The 17,211-nt window shown below is 37.3% G+C and overlaps 2 protein-coding genes across 2 annotated transcripts; both read left to right on the top strand.

The window, feature by feature from the left end:
• Positions 1 to 2,465: 2,465 nt before the first annotated feature.
• On the top strand, positions 2,466 to 8,195 carry LOC307008897 (G-protein coupled receptor family C group 6 member A-like; the record flags this gene model as incomplete). The annotated part of the gene is made up of 6 exons (XM_079632172.1): positions 2,466 to 2,578; positions 3,538 to 3,826; positions 4,818 to 5,549; positions 5,651 to 5,866; positions 6,103 to 6,220; positions 7,087 to 8,195. The coding sequence occupies 6 exons, from the start codon at positions 2,466 to 2,468 to the stop codon at positions 8,193 to 8,195; spliced, it is 2,577 nt and encodes an 858-aa protein (XP_079488298.1).
• Positions 8,196 to 9,985: 1,790 nt separating this feature from the next.
• pcare1 (photoreceptor cilium actin regulator 1) lies at positions 9,986 to 16,267 on the top strand. Its single transcript, XM_079633010.1, has 2 exons — positions 9,986 to 13,646; positions 15,858 to 16,267. Exons 1-2 carry the CDS (start codon positions 10,330 to 10,332, stop codon positions 15,988 to 15,990), a joined length of 3,450 nt encoding a protein of 1,149 aa, XP_079489136.1. The 5' UTR covers positions 9,986 to 10,329; the 3' UTR covers positions 15,991 to 16,267.
• Positions 16,268 to 17,211: the final 944 nt, after the last annotated feature.

The raw sequence follows: 17,211 nt of genomic DNA on the forward strand, positions 1-17,211 counted from the left end.
GAAATCCACAATATTAATTTAATTGTAACCCCTTTCCAATGACAAAATGTGTCAACAAAACAATTTTTGTTTTGTATTTGTAAAAGACGGAATTGTGGACTATTTTATTATCCTGGTATGATTTTAGGATAATAAAAAGCATCTAAACTTCTCAACAACTAAGATACTTAAATACACAATTTTAAGACAAAAGCATTGCAGATAGGCTATGTATGTTGTAAATATTCCATAATGTGAACTAAAATAAATTGCATAATCCAGACGTGGATTCTCAGATGTAAGGAAGACTAAAGAGTTAATTGTGTTTAGTGATTCATAATAGCCTACTCTAATGTATAGAACTAACCATAGCATCACATTAAGAGTAAATATTATGCACAGTATATCTATAGTTAACTAAAATATTAATAAAAACTATAATAGTATCTTAATGATACTAAAATAACTCTGGGTCTGTTCTCTATTCTCTAACTATTCTCGTCGCTTGAGCCACTGTAGTCTTGGACTGTTTTAAACATTGTCTTCTTTACTAACTTTCTGGGCCTGCAAGTTTCAATTACAATAGAAGCCTATGCAGGAGTGAGACAGCTCTCAGATTTAATCAAAAATATCTTAATTTGTGTTCCGAAGATGAATGACAGTCTAACGGGGAACAACATGAGAGAGAGTAATTACTGACAGAGTTTTCATTTTTAAGTGAAACCCTTTAATCTTTAAAAAACTCTAATAATTTAATAGCACGGTCAAATGTAACGTCCAAATAAAACTTCAAAATATATTTGAATTTTTTTTTTACATATATTTTTTAATTTTAATATTGGCATTAATCTGTTATTGGCCATTATGCAAATGATTAGAATTGCAGTGCAGTTGACAGAATATTTGAAACTGCCTATGAAACTCCATTTCCATTAATGACGTCTGAATTACCTGCTGGCATTTAAACACCTTGAGCAAAGAACAAATGTCAAAAGTATGCCATTCAATCTGATCAACAAGCGATATTTAATATTCAAAATATCATTAAGTGTGTCTCTAAAAGATGGTGAGACAGGTTCACAAACTTCTTTTTGTGAAAAACCTCTGAACCATGAAACATCGCATTGATTGCATGAATGATAGTCAAAGGCTAGACTGAAAATGATTTGTTTTACTCACCAGTTGTACCAGTTTATACCAGTAAATAGCTTTCGTGAACCTAACAAATTGGATGAATATGCACCCAGACCAGTTTAATTAATACATATCCTAGCTGCTTTATAGCTTTATACTTGGTAGACTGTTGACAAATGACAAAATTATACTGCAACATATTTAATTACAATACAATTCCTTTGGATCTGTGTGTATTAATGCCAAAGGTATCTCACCAAGCAACTGAGTAGCAACTGAGTTCCTAGTTTGTTACCTTGTCTTTACACAACCCTTTACACTAATGCTAAAGGCACTTCAGCATGCTTCATTCTTGTGAGTGAGAATGGGTTGCCATTACTGAATGTGTGCAAGTTCGTTGTTAAGCAATGGAAGATACAAGTTAGTGTTATTTCATCTGGTTTGATGTTTTGTTCACACAGGAATCCTGAAGCAATATCAGCTCTCACACACACACACACACACACACACACACACACACACACACACACACACACACACACATGCACACATTAGCTGTTTGCATCCAAAGTTGTGAATTTTTGTGAAACAAAAAGTGCTCGGATGCTGGTGTTTGGGAACAGAATCGGGCGAATCTTCATTATACCAAATCATTCTGATGACAGTCTTTGTGTCAGGAATTTCAGAATGATCACACCAACATTTGAGATGCTGTGATGTGATTGGTCCGCTGTTTATTCCAGTTATCCAATCACATCCACTGTTGAGGTTTTTATTGTGCATCAAGGGATTTATTGGAGCATGGTTTAGAATTAAAAAGCTATTTTAGTTTTTTCTACTTCAAATGAATGTTACTTGTGGTTTCTTTTTAATTGTTTGTGATATTTCCAAGCAATATCTGAGTGAATTTTTTTGTTTTTTCTCAGTGTCATTATACACGCCTATGGAATTTCCACACTTTTGCTGAGCGAATTACAGCTGCTTCAAATTTCACTTTTAAAATGAATGTAATGTGAGTTATAAGGATGACACAGAACCGGTCTGTGGGGAAATGATGAGGAATAAAGGTATGTTTGGCTGATGTTTGGATGTGTTCCAGCAACTCATTCACTTGACACCTTTTGTGTTTTGGGTCAGAATGAGCCAGCCCCCTTGCACAATTATCCTATATAAGCCAGAAAGACTGTCAGATTACTTTAGCATTTTACCTTGTAGCCAAGCTGAACAGATCTCAAGAGTAACTATTGTTCTCAGTCAGGTTGTCTGTCATGTATTTACAGGTCTTGTACAGGCCTTTAATAGGCATCCTTATCTTAGCTGGTTCTGGGTCCGCCTGTGAAAACTCCCCAGCCATGTGCGGGGCCTGGGCAGATGGGGATATACGGATAGGGGTGCTCAATTCCTGTCATTCCAAAGTACAGACACTACAGGTGCGAGAACGACCAGACAATTACAACTGCACAGAGTAAGTATCTGTTGTTTTTCTGTCGTATATGTACAGTGATCTATATGCTTGTGGTGTGTTACCTTGCAACCTAGACTTTGAGTTTAGATTTTTCCAGCATCTAAATGCACGATAAAAAATCTAAATATCTGTAACTCAATGTACCTTTTTAAATGTGTGTTTTGTTAATAACGCTGTGGTACACCAAATGCTACTTGATTTATATTAATAATAATAATAATAATAATGTTAAAAAATGTAATATGTTAAACAATATTATTTATATTATTGAATTTTCATAAATATATTTGTTCATAATTAATATATATTTTTTATTAATTTGAGATCGAGGACATGATACAGTTTTGAAAAAAAGGCATTCAAAAACAGTTTACCTCCTTCTCTATATTGTTACATTATATTTGTTTTTGTTTACTGTAAAAACCAAGTAACATATGTTATCACAACATATGTTTTTACATTACTTTGACTGATTAAAATAAGTTACGCAAATTTTAACTTTATGTTATACAAGAATTAAGTCAGTTTAATGTAATTTAAGTTGAAGTGACTTATACAGCTAAGTTGATTCTACTTTTTTTAGTGTGTTAACCGGCAATGATTATAATTATTATTAATAATAATTCTGATATACGCTAAAGTCAATAATAAAGTGGCAATGTTTGTTATTCATTGTCACAAACAGGCCTATTAATATTGTTACAAGAATATTTCAATTCAATAGAATAATTACAATAAGTGAACTTATATCAGTTTAAATGGGAACTAGAGAATCATAATCAAATTCAATTAAAACTTGAAATCATTGTCAATATCCAGCTCTATTAATTGAACATATAAATGTGATTGTTAGAAACTGTACAAAACTGTCTCAGAGGTATGTTTTTGTACAGAAACATAGTTAGAATTGACTAGTTAGTTTGTATTTTCTAACAAAGATTTCCCTCATTTCCTGGTAGATTAAATTTCAATTCACTTGTAAGGACTCTCGCTGTTGTGCATACAATTGAAACGATCAATAACTCCAGCTTCCTCCCGGGTGTGCGACTGGGCTACTACATCTGTGACACTTGCTCTGAGGCCTCGAAAGCCATTCAGAGCACTGAGCACCTGCTCGCCGTGAACGGCACACTGCCTGTCCAATGTGCGGTGCTTGAAAGGCCTAATGTAAAAGCAATCATTGGCGCACGCTTCTCAGAAGACTCCCTAGCAGTGGCTAGACTTCTGAGTCTATACATGGTCCCACAAGTGAGTAAAATTAGCATGTACACAGGGCTTGATGTTAACACCCGCCAACCACCAAATGCGGTTGTATTTCTGCAGTGGCTCCTAGACCTATATTATATATGAATTTTATATAATATAGGTCTATACATTTTTAATTTGTAGTCTTTTAAAAATGCATCTGAAATTATAAACTAAGCACAATAGTGTTGTCAAAAATATAGTTCCCTTTCGTCGTCATTCGACGTAACGTCTCCGTTCCCTACTCAGGGAACGAGGGTTACATCCGTAACAGAGACGATTTTTTACTACATATCGATACTGAAATATCTGAAACTCTTCCAATAGTACATGACAACGAGTACTAACCCGCCTCCTCTCACTCACTCGTTTCATTTGCTCCGGATGAATATTGTTGGTGTTACACGGCTTGAATTTTGGCGTGGGATTGTGTGTATTGCGTATAATTTGACTGATTCCCGCAGATTTTGTGCTCAAACACCCAAAGTGCGCACATAAAGCCGCCTCTCAGTACTAAATTCAGTTATTTTTCGCTGCTTATTGTGCATAACTGTAAAATACACACAAATAGTGTAAAAATGCCGGTCTTGGCGTGTATTCATGTAAACCCTGTCAGTTATGTTTTAAGTGAACGTAAAGAGTTAAGAAAGAAAATGCATGTGCAACAGTGTGAAGGATAAGTGTCAGGTTTTAAAGTGACAACAGCCTAATACATCTGCTGCCAAGTTATGAGATAATATATATATAAAAAAAAATCTCTGTCAAAATCTCTTTGGAAAAACACTAGCCACATTGACTTCTGAGCAAAAAAGTTAATGTCAAGCCCTGAATGTTTGGAGAGTCTTTGAGCACCTGATGATTTTTTTTATTTATTTTTTTATCCATGGAGTCAAAAATGACTCTTGATGAATCTCAATTTCTCAGCAACAGCAAAAATAGGTAAACAACAACAAGTATTCCTGAACTGTTTTCTCTACCATATTTTCTCTTTCAGATAAGCACAACATCATCTGCACAAACACTTAGTGATAGGGTACGATACCCAGCATTCCTGCGCACCATTCCCAGCGATGTTCACCAAACCAAAGCTCTGACTAATTTCATGCAACAGTTTCACTGGAACTGGGTTGGGGTGGTCTATGGGGATGATGATTATGGCAAAAATGCCCTCCAAAGCTTCTTGGCAGATGCAGAAGATGCAGATATCTGCCAGGATTTTAAAGAAGTATTGCCTCACTACCTAGCTCACGATGAAATCGACAAAAGGATCCAAGAGGTGGCAGAAACAATCCGCTCATCTGAAGCTAAAGTTGTGTTACTTATCTTAAAAGAAGAGCTGGTCTCTAAACTCTTCAAGGAGATGATTCGGCAGAACATCTCGCGTACTTGGATTGCAAGTGATTCTTGGTCAATGTCACGAAATATCTCTCGAATGGATGGAATAAATCGAGTAGGTGACATTTTTGGGTTCACATTCATCACCGGTCCTAATCCTGGTTTTAAGAAGTTTCTGCAGCAGCTGACTCTTGCTCCGGGATCTGTAAACCTCTTCCTTGAGGAGTATAAACAGTTAGGGAAAGACACAGGGTTTTTGACGGAAGCTGTCGACATCAGCATAACCTATGGCGAAAGGTTAGCTGTATGGTCCATTGCTCATGCTTTGAAACGTCTTCTAAACTGCAGTGAAACCGATTGCCCTGGCGAAAGGGACTTTCCGCCATGGAAGGTACTTGTAAAATGTTTGCATGTTTACAAAAAAAAAAAATATGATTATACATTTTAACAAAGGTTGAAACTTTTTATTGTTTGTTTGTTTGTGTTTAAAAGCTCCTCAAGGTACTGAAAAAGGTCAATTTTACTATGGACAGTCAGACTTTCTATTTCAATGCATCTGGAAATTTCATTAATGGCTATGATTTAATTAACTGGCAACCACAAGAATCAACTGGGCAGAGAAGTTTTGTCGTTGTTGGAAATTACAAACTGACGCAAAAAGAAGTTCACATTGAGGCACCCATAACATGGAGTAATCCAAACAATACGGTGAGAATAACTAATTATAAGTGATTATAAAATTGTAACAGTTATGCAGTAGTGTATGGAACCCTATAACATCATGAAAAAGCTCTGGTTGTTCTCCAACCAAAATGTTTCAACCAGCATGGTCTTTATGGTAAACCAAAGGTTGCTTGATAAGCCAGTCAGCATTCCAGAATCCCATGCTCATAAATACAATATTGATTGTCTGTTCAATTGGGTAATATTGAATATTTTTTTAGGTTCCTATTTCAATGTGCTCTGCTATTTGCCCTCCTGGTACAGCTAAGAAACTTCTCAAAACATCATGCTGCCATAACTGCACACAATGTTTAGAGGGTACTTACTCTAATCAAACAAGTAAGTATTACATTGTAAATACATAGTGTTGTTATAAGGTATACGTTTTTATGGATCATTTCTTGTTTAAGCTTTCAGTAGAAATTACAATTTGAGCCAGTATACACACCTGATGTAAAAATGTATTGAAATGAACTTGCAATTGTATGCTTCAAACACAAACGTCAATAGCAACAGTGCATTCATTTTCTATAGGGAAATTAATTTTTTAACAACTCATAAACCTTTAAAGACAGACCTACTGTGAGTTCAGAGATTGTTAATAATTATATGCCATCCGTTTGAATTATTCCAATAATTTTTTTAAATATTAGTGGGGAAAAACTATATTACCCTTGAAGCTGTATAGAAAATCAGAGTCACTTCGAGCAAATTGCGTCAAAAGAGCTTGCAGGGAACTCTCACAATGCTGTCAAAATACTCATTTATGTGCATATTTTGCAATATACTTTGTTTCTATAGATAATTAACTTTAAATGAATGGTTTTTCTCCATAATTTCTCCATAATTGTTCATTCGATGATGTCATTCACAATTCCCATGAGGGATTGCCGTTAATTACACAGTGTTGTACCTTTGCCTCTTTTGTCCGATTTTCATATACTTTTTTTTTGCTGTGATTCACCTCATTGCTGGTTGGCTTGGTTCATTACTTATAATTCTTTAAGGAATACTTTTTTTTTTAAAAAATCCCCATGGGAAGAAAAAAATGCTTCCAGAACCAATACCACTGAAAAATTAAATGCACACTAGGCATTAACCTAATTCAAAAAGGGAAAATCCATATGCTGAGGCGCTTGACTCTTTCTTGATGGACATTTACCATACATCTGAATTTCTGAAGTAGTTGTGCATCTTTCTTTCAGACTTACCAAATTGCCTATCTTGTGAAAATGGTACCTGGTCTTTGAAAGGATGGACTTCGTGTAAGCCGAAGGAAGAGGACTATTGGAAATGGGATGGGTCCTATGCAATAGTTCTGCTTACATTTACTGGATTAGGTTATCTGTTGTTGTTCTGCACCCTGGTTATCTTCTTGGTCTTTTATGGAAAACCCGTCATGAAACAGTCAGGGGGAAACTTGTGTTTTGTAATCATGGCAGGGTTAGCACTCAGCTATACTAGTGTCATATTGTTTATTGGCAAACCAAATGCTCACATTTGCAGGGGTCGACACATCTTGTATGCCTTAGGGTTCTCGCTCACAGTCTCGTGTATTTTGGTGAAAGCTCTACGCACCTTTGTATCCTTTCTTGAACTAGATCTCAAGGAGTTTGTTAAAAGGTTTTACAACCCCCCTGTCATTATTACCTGTAGTACTCTCATTCAAGTCCTCATCTGTATCTTCTGGATGATATTTGATTATCCAGCTGTGGAGACCTTTGAGTCTGACCAAAGCATGTTGATTATGGTACAGTGCAATGAAGGTTCTGGCATTGGATTTGCCATAATGCTTTGCTATATTGCATTGCTAGCTTTAATCTGCTTTTTTCTGGCCTTTAAAGGGAGAAAGGTACCTCAGCGTTTCAATGAGACTGGGCACATCATCCTAAGTATGCTAGTATACCTCTTTGTGTGGGTCTGTTTCACCCCAGTGTACATTGCTAAGATCAACGAGCGCTATTCAATTCAAGCAGCTGCTATCTTGGTGTCATGTTATGGAATTATTTTCTGTCACTTTGCGCCCAAGTGGTACATGGCCCTCTGCAAGAAGAAAGAAGAGATTAGTGGAGAGGCGTACAGAGAAAAAGCCACACAACACTATTTTCACTCATTTGACTGTGATTATATCCCAGAGATACCAGAAGTACCATTTGTTTGTATAACGGGATCACAAAATACCATTAACTCAGTTGATACTGGTTTAGGTTCAATTAAATTGACAAGGAAAGTGTTACATCAAGAGAACAACATAGACAACATGGAATTTATTTTCCAGACAATACGGAAAAGACCTAGGAGAAAATCCCTTTGATAAGTATACAAACAGAAAAAGGCTCATATCATAAAGAATGTTTTAAAAAATATTTTTAAAATCAAAGATCATGAAGTTTCATGACATTGTTGAGTTCCAATTAGTACAGATGCTCTACAAAGCAAGGCCCAAATTGTTACCAAGCCAACTACAAAGAAGGTTCCAAGAACGCACTGGTTGTTATGAGTTACGTGATGAATTAAACTTTAGGACGCAGAAACATGGTACAACTTTTTGAAAAGTTTTAGCCCTACAGTTAATGGGGTACAAGTACAATTGTGGAATAATTTGGAGATGGAGATGAAACGATGTCCAAACATCAACCTGTTCAAATATAAATACAAACAAAAGATTATTGAAAAGTATAGAGAAGAAGAAATTATTTGCCACTAGGGGTATTTCTACCATGATCAGATACTGCAAGTGTTTATAATCCATTTATTGTTTTGTTTGTTTGTTTGTTATGTTTTGCTGTTGTTTTCGTGTTGTTGTTTTGTTTTGTTGCTTTTGCACTATGCTCCTTGTACTATTGGGAAATTATTAATTATTATTTTGGGGGTGGGTGCTTATAAGCTCTTTTGCTTCGGCCCACTCCTTTTGAGCAGGATGGTTACTGCTCAAATAAATAAATAAATACAAAAAAAAAGAAATCCATTTTAGATGCATAAATATCTTATATCTCATATTTAAGATTTAATGTGAAAGACTACAAATATAGTAGGCAAGCGGGGTGCTGTGACCCTGCATGCTTTGTGAGTGTTGTGTAATTCCTAACATGTACAATTGATAATTGTGTTCGGTGAAGGCAGAATAATCGTCACGAATATAAATAATAAAACAGTATAAGCAACTTGTAATATACATGTCTGTTATTTATTATAATTATTTATTTTTTACAATATTATTTGAGTGGTAATGAATATATATATATATATTTCCAATTAAAGACAGTTCCCTTTCTTGAATACTCACATTGCTTGATACCCGGAGATTATATTAGAGTTGCAGTGCAGAGCTTCAGCCGCCTGCTCAGAACCTGTCAATCATGCAGGAACAGGAAGGGTTGGTTTACAGTTAGTTATTGCTGTAATTTTTAAGAGCGAGTCAAATAATCCTAAAAATTATAAAAATAAATAATGCAAACTATTTTGAGTAGAAAATAAAATTAAGTAATAAAATAAAAATATAAAAGTGAAGTAAAAAAAGTCACGTGTATGTAAACATTTTGCTATATTACTGTATACTGTACATAATGCAATGCCCCTCTAAAGTCTTATTAAAATGTTACAAAATGTTCTGGTGGGAATTCTTCATCCAATAGTTGGTTCTGATCTCTTCTGCGTAAACAAGATTCTTTGCTGGCATTCCTCTCTTGCATTGACGTCAGAGCGCCAATCAGCAGCCATGGCTAAATGTGGGTTTTTGTGTTACTGTGCTAACACAACAGTAACAAAAGTTATTGTTATCACTGAATTTATTAAGATGTGAAATGTTTTCATGGCTTGTTAAAAACAATGTGTCACAATAAAATATACTATTTTGGGAGTACATTTATTTCTCTGTTCAAAAGGTTGAAATAAATAATAATTATCATTTACAATAGCTCACTGAAGAATTTTATTTACCAACATTTCTGTGGGCCATTTGGTTTGAGCTATAAAAAGCTACCTGAAAACAACCGTGATTACCTTAATGAGCTTAAGGTCTTGAGACCGTGTGTTTTATTTGACATATGTGCATGCATAGGACTACTCTCAAATCCTTACTAATCTCTTTAGCTGTTCGTCCTCCAGAAGGTACAGAGGGACTCTACGGCGAAAGAGAAAATGCTCAACAATGTTTGCTTTAAAAGAACTGCAAACACTTTTAATCAATTGTGGAATATTTTTTTCATATTTTAACTGAAAGAGAAGAGACTCCATTGGGACTTCACGTTTTATTTTTCAAACAATTTCCTTCTACCGTGAGGATACATAGAGACAGTCAGCCGTGTGTCAGGTAATTAGAGTCATCTGAAAATGACAAGTGCAGCTGGTGACTCTCAAACATTCTGGTGTCAGATGGAGTGGTCTACCTCCTTGTCTTTGTTGGACTGTGTTTTTGAAAAATCTAGGTGAACTGCAATTTCTCTGAAATGGGCTGCTCTCCATCACGGGGGGAGAGTCTCCATGGAGTACAGGGTGTGTTCAGAAGAGGGAGAGCTCTACTTCCAGGGACTCACGAGAGCCCAGGAGAATCACAGTCTAATGATGGGAGCAGTGGAGGATCTTGTGGAGGGGACACAGATAGAAACAACTCAGCGTTTCGAAACAACACGAGTTCCACGTCATTAGGGAGGAAACAATCTACGGCTGAGCCTGAAACTGATGGAGCTGTTTCTGCCAAACTGGGTGCACAAGAGATCAGCATCAATATATTACCTCAGGGGAAGGAAAGACAAGAAGAAAAACGAGAGGCTTGTGAGAAAAAGGGTGCAAAGAAGTCAAAGAAAGGTCTGAAAGGTGTAAAACTAAACAAGAAGAAAGAAAAGGAAAGAAAAAATGAAGAAAAAGTAGACTTTCCAGAGACACTTGTGAAGGCTCATCAAGCAGCGTATGCATATCTCAACCCTAGCATCACTAAATATGAAGATATGTTAGGGTTACTCGATCATGCAGCCCAAACCCAAATTTCTTTGCAACCCATGGTGGCATTCATGGTATTACGCTATGAGGAAATAAACAAAGGGCTGCAGGAAATCGTGGATGAGGGGGAGATGATGTTAAAAGGAAATGGAGAACATCTGGCTTGGCCTTGCGAAAAAAAGAATTCTTCCTCATCCAACTCAGCAAAAAATGTGACCTCTTCCACCTGCAGTGAGCCCCCACCAGACCTGCTACAACAACTCCTTCAGTATACCATACAGAAGATGCGTCAAGTGGGTCAGTCAGTGTGTGGAATTGGGGATACTGCTCTTGAGGATGCAGTGGATTACTTTTCGTCCATTACTGAAATTCTAGATGAGAAGCTCAGGACAAAACGTGCATCAGAGTCTAGATTAATGCGGTTGCTTTCTCGGATTGAGGGTTCATCACAGAAAAAACCTGGCCCAGAAGACTCTGCACTTTTTAGTGAAGACAGTGGACTTGGGGCAGAAAGTGAGTCCCTGGCAGGTTCAGACAGACAACGCCAACGCAGAGAAAGTTGTGAGTCAACTGGAACCAATCATGCTACATCAAGTAGTCCTTGTGGTTTTACACCACTACACCAAAGCTCATACCGAGGCAGACTTCTCAAAACAATGAGCAAAAGCAGCTCTCTTAACTCTATAGACTCAACTTGCACTATTACAGCAAAAGAACAGAGGGATACAGAATCACTACTTGGCTCTGTCTCCTGGGATGAAGGTGGTGGGGATGATGCGGAGAATGGTAGTGAAGAGGAAAATTGCAAGGATAAAAGAAGGAAACAATCCAATTCTTCTATTCCAGACCTTAGACAACCACATCGCTTGCCAACAAAGCGAATAGAGAATCCACAAAACATTGAAATGACATTAAAGCTGAAAGATGCCATTAGTGGCAGGATTCGTTTTTTGCCATCCCAAGGCCCTGGAGTAAAGGCAAAACATATGGATAGCCCAATGAGCAGCAGTCACCAGTGGACTGAGGATGGTGAAAAAAGTTCTAAAAGACCCCAAACAGCTGCCTCTAAAACATCCAAGAAAAAGACCACAGTTACAAAACGGTCGAGATCAGCTGACTCTCTACGTAATAAAGCAGAAGATCCTACACTCACTGAACTTGATAGAACTCAAAAGGAACTCAACCAAAGGCTGGAGAAGATGACCAAGGTTAAGTGTGAAGAAAATACAAAGCAAGGTTTTTCTAAGAAAATCCAGCAACCGCAAACCATTTCATCAGTTGCCTCTGACAGGCAGCGTTCTTTGAATAGAAACATTTTTTCTCCAAGTAATCAAAGAAAGTCATACAATGCAAAAGTAGAGCAAGGAAGTGTAAAGGATGAGATCGAAGAAAAAAAGAAAAAGGACAAAGAAAAGAGAAAGGAAAAAGACAAGAAAGCTCCACCTGTCATAGAGCCTGTTAAGGTAATGCCTGTGCCAAGCCCTCCGCCGTCACCTCGCCCATCTTCAGGATTGTATAAGGAAAGGAATTCTGTTAAACAACTGATTGACACCTTTAGTCAGGGGTTGGAGGAAAGTAAACAGATCCCAGACAGTCCAAAAATGCTTGGTGTAAGAAAATGTGGTGTTCCCATCATTCCAGGTTTAAATCCCTCTGGCACATTAGCATTCAATCAAAATAGTATTCTCAGTGGTCGAGGGGAGTCACGATGTTCTGAAAGGACAGAGGATCTTGACATTGACAATCTACCACCCCCTCCACTTGAGGTACTCATGGACAATTCCTTTGAAAATGTACATGCAAAGGACACAGGAGAAAATGTAACAAGCAGGGGTCGATCCACCCTGCCAAAAAGGACAGCAATGTCTCAGAGGTTACGAGCCTCTCTGCAGTCTGTTACAGTGCTACCCAGTAGGGGGAATTTGTGTAAGGGCTCTGTTAGCATGTCACCAGTTCGTTCTACGCACCTGGACACCAGAGGAGTTCTGAAAGGTGTTCACTATGATTCCAGCCATGAAACAGACACGGAAAGTGAGGAGGCTGCCTCCCTCTACAAACAAGCAAGAAAGATAATCCACTTGAGGCATTCTTCTGACTCACCGACAGAGAAATTTGCTGAGCAGGGTCACAGGCAAATTTTCTTCTGCCAAGGTGATGTGCCAGTTTCACAAAAGGAGAACAGTACCAATGGAACACAAGTGCCAAACAGTGCCTGCATTAGCCAAACCCCTGCCACTCCACCTGTATCCAGATCTCGCATGTTACCATCCACACCTCTGTTAAATCGAAGACTCCCTAGTCCTCCAGTATTAAAAAGTCAACCCTCATCTTCAACTTCATCGAGTCCTCCTGTACTTCGTACACTCCCCACCCCACCTTCCGCTGGCCAACGAACACTGCCAAGCACCCCTGCAATGCGACAAGACCCCACCCCCATCACGATGACAGGGTTAACCTACCCCTTTAAGGCACCATCACCTCCTGCTTCCCCAAAAGTGCAGCGATGGTCCAGAGAAAACAGTAGTGAGGACTCTTCAAGAGTATTTAGTAATGCTCGTTCAGTGTTTTGCCCAGTCTCATCATCATTATTTGAGGCTCAACCTGTTCCTACACCCAAGCCCCCTCAGGCATGGACCTCTACCGGTAGCAGTGTTCTGCCTCGCCCATGGGGTGAGCGTGGCCGGCTGCCAGTGTCTGCACGAGGGCCTCAGCCATTCATCCGGCGAAGCCAGTCAGACAGAAGGCCCAGTCTAAGCCTGCCACCCAGGGTCCCAGTCATCTCTGTAGCAGAGACATGTGGGAGTGAACCAGCAATTAGCACCCATGGGTGAGTCTAACACAATTTTGATATCTAGTATAACTACTTATTAGTAATCTAGTATAGTATGCATCATGTGAGATGCAATTTTCATTGAAATTGAAGCATGCACATAGCACAGAATTTACCGTTCGCAAAGACCCGCCCCCCTTAGTTACTGTCGCTATGTCCGACAAGCTACGCCGCTCTTACGCCACACCATGTTCTCACGCAGTGAAAAATACATTGCGGAGCAGAGAGGACACTGACAACGCGCTGACAGATAGGACAGACTTTTACAGTCTATGGGACAGACCAGGTTACTTTTCTGTTACTTTTGATATTAAACATATTAAACAAAGTCTCACCTTTCAAATTTGGTAATTTTTTTAAAGACATTTAAACAATAAATAAAACCAATCGTAAACCAATCATCTCTTCCTTCTAGTTCATTTATAGCATCAAATAAACATGAATGAACATAAGAAGGAATGTTATCAGACTAAAGAATGCAAAAGAAGTGCTGCTTCAGGGTGTAAAATCTCGGTACTCTTTGGTTGTATGGGATATTAAGAATCGAAGAACTTAGGAACTCCAAGGCACTCGAAATAATAAGAAAAAAGTTAAAAAGCCTTTATTTCATTGATGGCTTAAACATTACAATTGGTGACAGATCCACCTATGCGTTGCGGCTTTACATGCCTTCTTCAGGGTGTGTGTAAGGAATGGAGAAGGAATGTTGTTTTAACTGCGGTAAGGCGTCAGTACCCTCTGTTTATCAAGTTTAAATCCTCCCGTGTTAATCTACTAACTCTCCGACTGCTTTGTCGGACAAAATGGCGGATGGCGAAGTATGATTGGTCAGATCACCTGTCAATCAAGCTCCATGCGAAGCTCCCACCTCAGTCAATTTAAAACTGTTATGTCTTTCTTATCACTTCAACATTGCTTCCTGGTTACTTATCCATATCATCAAGAAAATTAAGTTAATACCTGTGCTTTAATGGCCCATAAACACAACTCCACAAATGTTCTGAAGAAGATAAGGGTGATAAAACAGTTATGATAACTATGCAAAAAAGTCCTGTGAGCAGTACTATTGAGTTCACTGATGTGAAAACTTGAGCTTTTAATTTCTGATCTATGAACTCAATAACGATACAGTATCCATAGTTTCTTGATTTTTTTTTTTTTTTTGATAAGGGAATCTGAAGCAAGTACCATTCATGCTTGAAATTGCATCCTCTGTTCCCGATTTCATTTTTAAAGAGAATAAGAAAATGTTAGAGGACAAGCACTAGGATTGTCTCTGTCATAATAAAGAGTGCAGTTTTTGAAATTCAATTATGGGTTCATTGTGTAAATGTCACTCAGCTCGCGGGTGAATAACAAGAGACAAATCTATCTGCGATTGGTTGCAATTTAAACTGTAATTTATTTATTTATTTTCTTTCTTCTTTATTCATTTGTAAAATATTAAATTAAATAAGGGTTATTGAATGGTTTCAAATATTAATTAAAGTTTAAAAATGTGTAATGTTTTAAGTGAGGTCTAGTGAGTAAGTATTGCAGATATTAGCAATATTTACAACTTAAAGCCATTATTTTTATATAATGTATACTTATAATTTCTGAGAAGGGAGTGTGGGGATGACCCAAGTCAAGAGGTAATTCAAACTGGGAAATATATAAATACAATGCAGTATAAACAGATTTCATATTCAGAATATTTTAACACCTTGAACATTTTGTAATTACTATTAAAGGCAACACGTACTGCAGTTATTGAAGCCATTGGCCCATGAATCCAACACTATTGCTTCATTACCTAATGCATGTCTAATCTTTTTGTTCTTATTGTATCTGCCTTGTAGGATATGTGTTCCTCTCAGTCACAGGCATGTGTATTTGATGGTCTCTTTGTAAATATATGATCACAAGAAATACAGTAGATAGTGTTCAGTTTGTCTGTGTGATGTGTATGCAGTGTATGCAAATGACTAAAGGTTGACAAGCACAGTATATAATGAAACAAATATTTGTACTGAACTCGAGGGATCATGACATGTATATCATCAAGGTGTAATTTAGACTTTCCTCTCTCACGCACATTGTAATATAAATGCTAATCCCTGACAACTAAGCTCTGAATGACTTGCTGCTGACCATTGCTAACCAGCTCTGGCCCACTTCCCTAATCCTTCAATTCACTAATGTCCTTATTCTAATTTGTTATGACAGATTGGAAGATGGTCCAGTCGGAGCAGACAAGCCATGGAGTGAGCAAACAGAAATCCGAGGAGCAGTTCGGTCTGTCTCACATCCAGACTTGTGCATCGTGGGTCAGGGTTTACAGAGGGAATGGGGGAAATGAGGAAGGAGCAAGTGGGATTATGGATTAGCAAACCTTGGATGGGATTAAAAACTTATTTTCCTGCTGGGAAATGAAAATAGCTATTTCTGAGAAGGCCTTCTCATTGTCACTTCCAATCACTGTCATTTTCATCTTTTCAGCTTCAGTGTTTACTTCAGTAGATCTACAGTTTTTGGTGTAGTTGCCTCAATTCATTTGGTCTGAAATTTGTTTTGACAATGTTTTGTATTGTGAATATTATTGGCTGGCCTTTTATATTTTTATTTCTAAATATATTAAAAAATATATATTAAAAAAATAAAAAAGTAAAATCCATCACAGATATTTTTATTTTATTTTTTTCTTTAAAAAAAGCATGTTGATTGTGCATTATACCAAGGAATGTAGTTAATCATGTACATTATCATTATAAACACCTAAATTAAATCTTTTCATCATAAAGCAACCGTGTCTCTCCAGAAAATTTGGACTAAATGCTCGAGTTTTATGTTTTATGATCTTTATTAACTTTTTGAAGCATCAAAGTGGTTGTTGCGTAGCCATCAATGGAGGGACAGAAATCTCTCAGATTTCATAAAAAAATATCTTCAGTTGTGTTTTCCGAAGATGAACGAAAGTCTTACGCGTTTGGAGTGACATGAGGGTGAGTAATTAATGAAAGAATTTTCACTTTTGGGTGAACTTTCCATTTAAGCAGTGCCCTAAAGTGTTATCTATGTGGCATGACTGATATGCAACACTTCAAGCTAGCATGCACCAAATAGTAAAAAGACAAAAACAAAAAAAACAATATATTATATAATATTCCCAATAGCATTTTTCTTTTCTTTTTTGTAAAGAGAGTCACATGAGAGACAATGTACATGTGTGTTCTTTTCAGCAGCTGATAAACATTTGATACAATCTTCATTTTAAGATCAAGTTTTCAACAATATTGGCACCGGCCCGCCGGCGGGCCCGCGGCCATTATATATTTTAAACAGTAATATCCTATACTAAACCTAAACCAATCTTGACAAACTATATGTCATTTGAAAGCTTAAAATCTCTAGTTTTCATTTGTGGTGACTGATTTTTAAAATACATTACAGAGGAGCCGTGATTTATCATGTGCAACAAGAATATTTTCATACTCCTAAGGCGTGTTCAGACCTTTATTTTGAAATAGTGATGAACATGAAAAATCATGAAAGAATGGTAGAAACCTCAGTTTGTTTTCAT

The sequence above is a fragment of the Phoxinus phoxinus genome, assembly GCF_949152265.1.
Source record: "Phoxinus phoxinus genome assembly, chromosome: 13".
Taxonomy (NCBI): Eukaryota; Metazoa; Chordata; class Actinopteri; order Cypriniformes; family Leuciscidae; genus Phoxinus; species Phoxinus phoxinus.

What these genes read in the sequence shown, in the direction of transcription:
- pcare1 (XM_079633010.1), top strand. Translation starts at nt 10,330, where the DNA reads ATGGGCTGCTCTCCATCACGGGGGGAGAGTCTCCATGGAGTACAGGGT. An exon ending in CCAGCAATTAGCACCCATGG is followed by an intron (nt 13,647 to 15,857) that starts GTGAGTCTAACA and finishes TTGTTATGACAG; the next exon opens with ATTGGAAGATGGTCCAGTCG.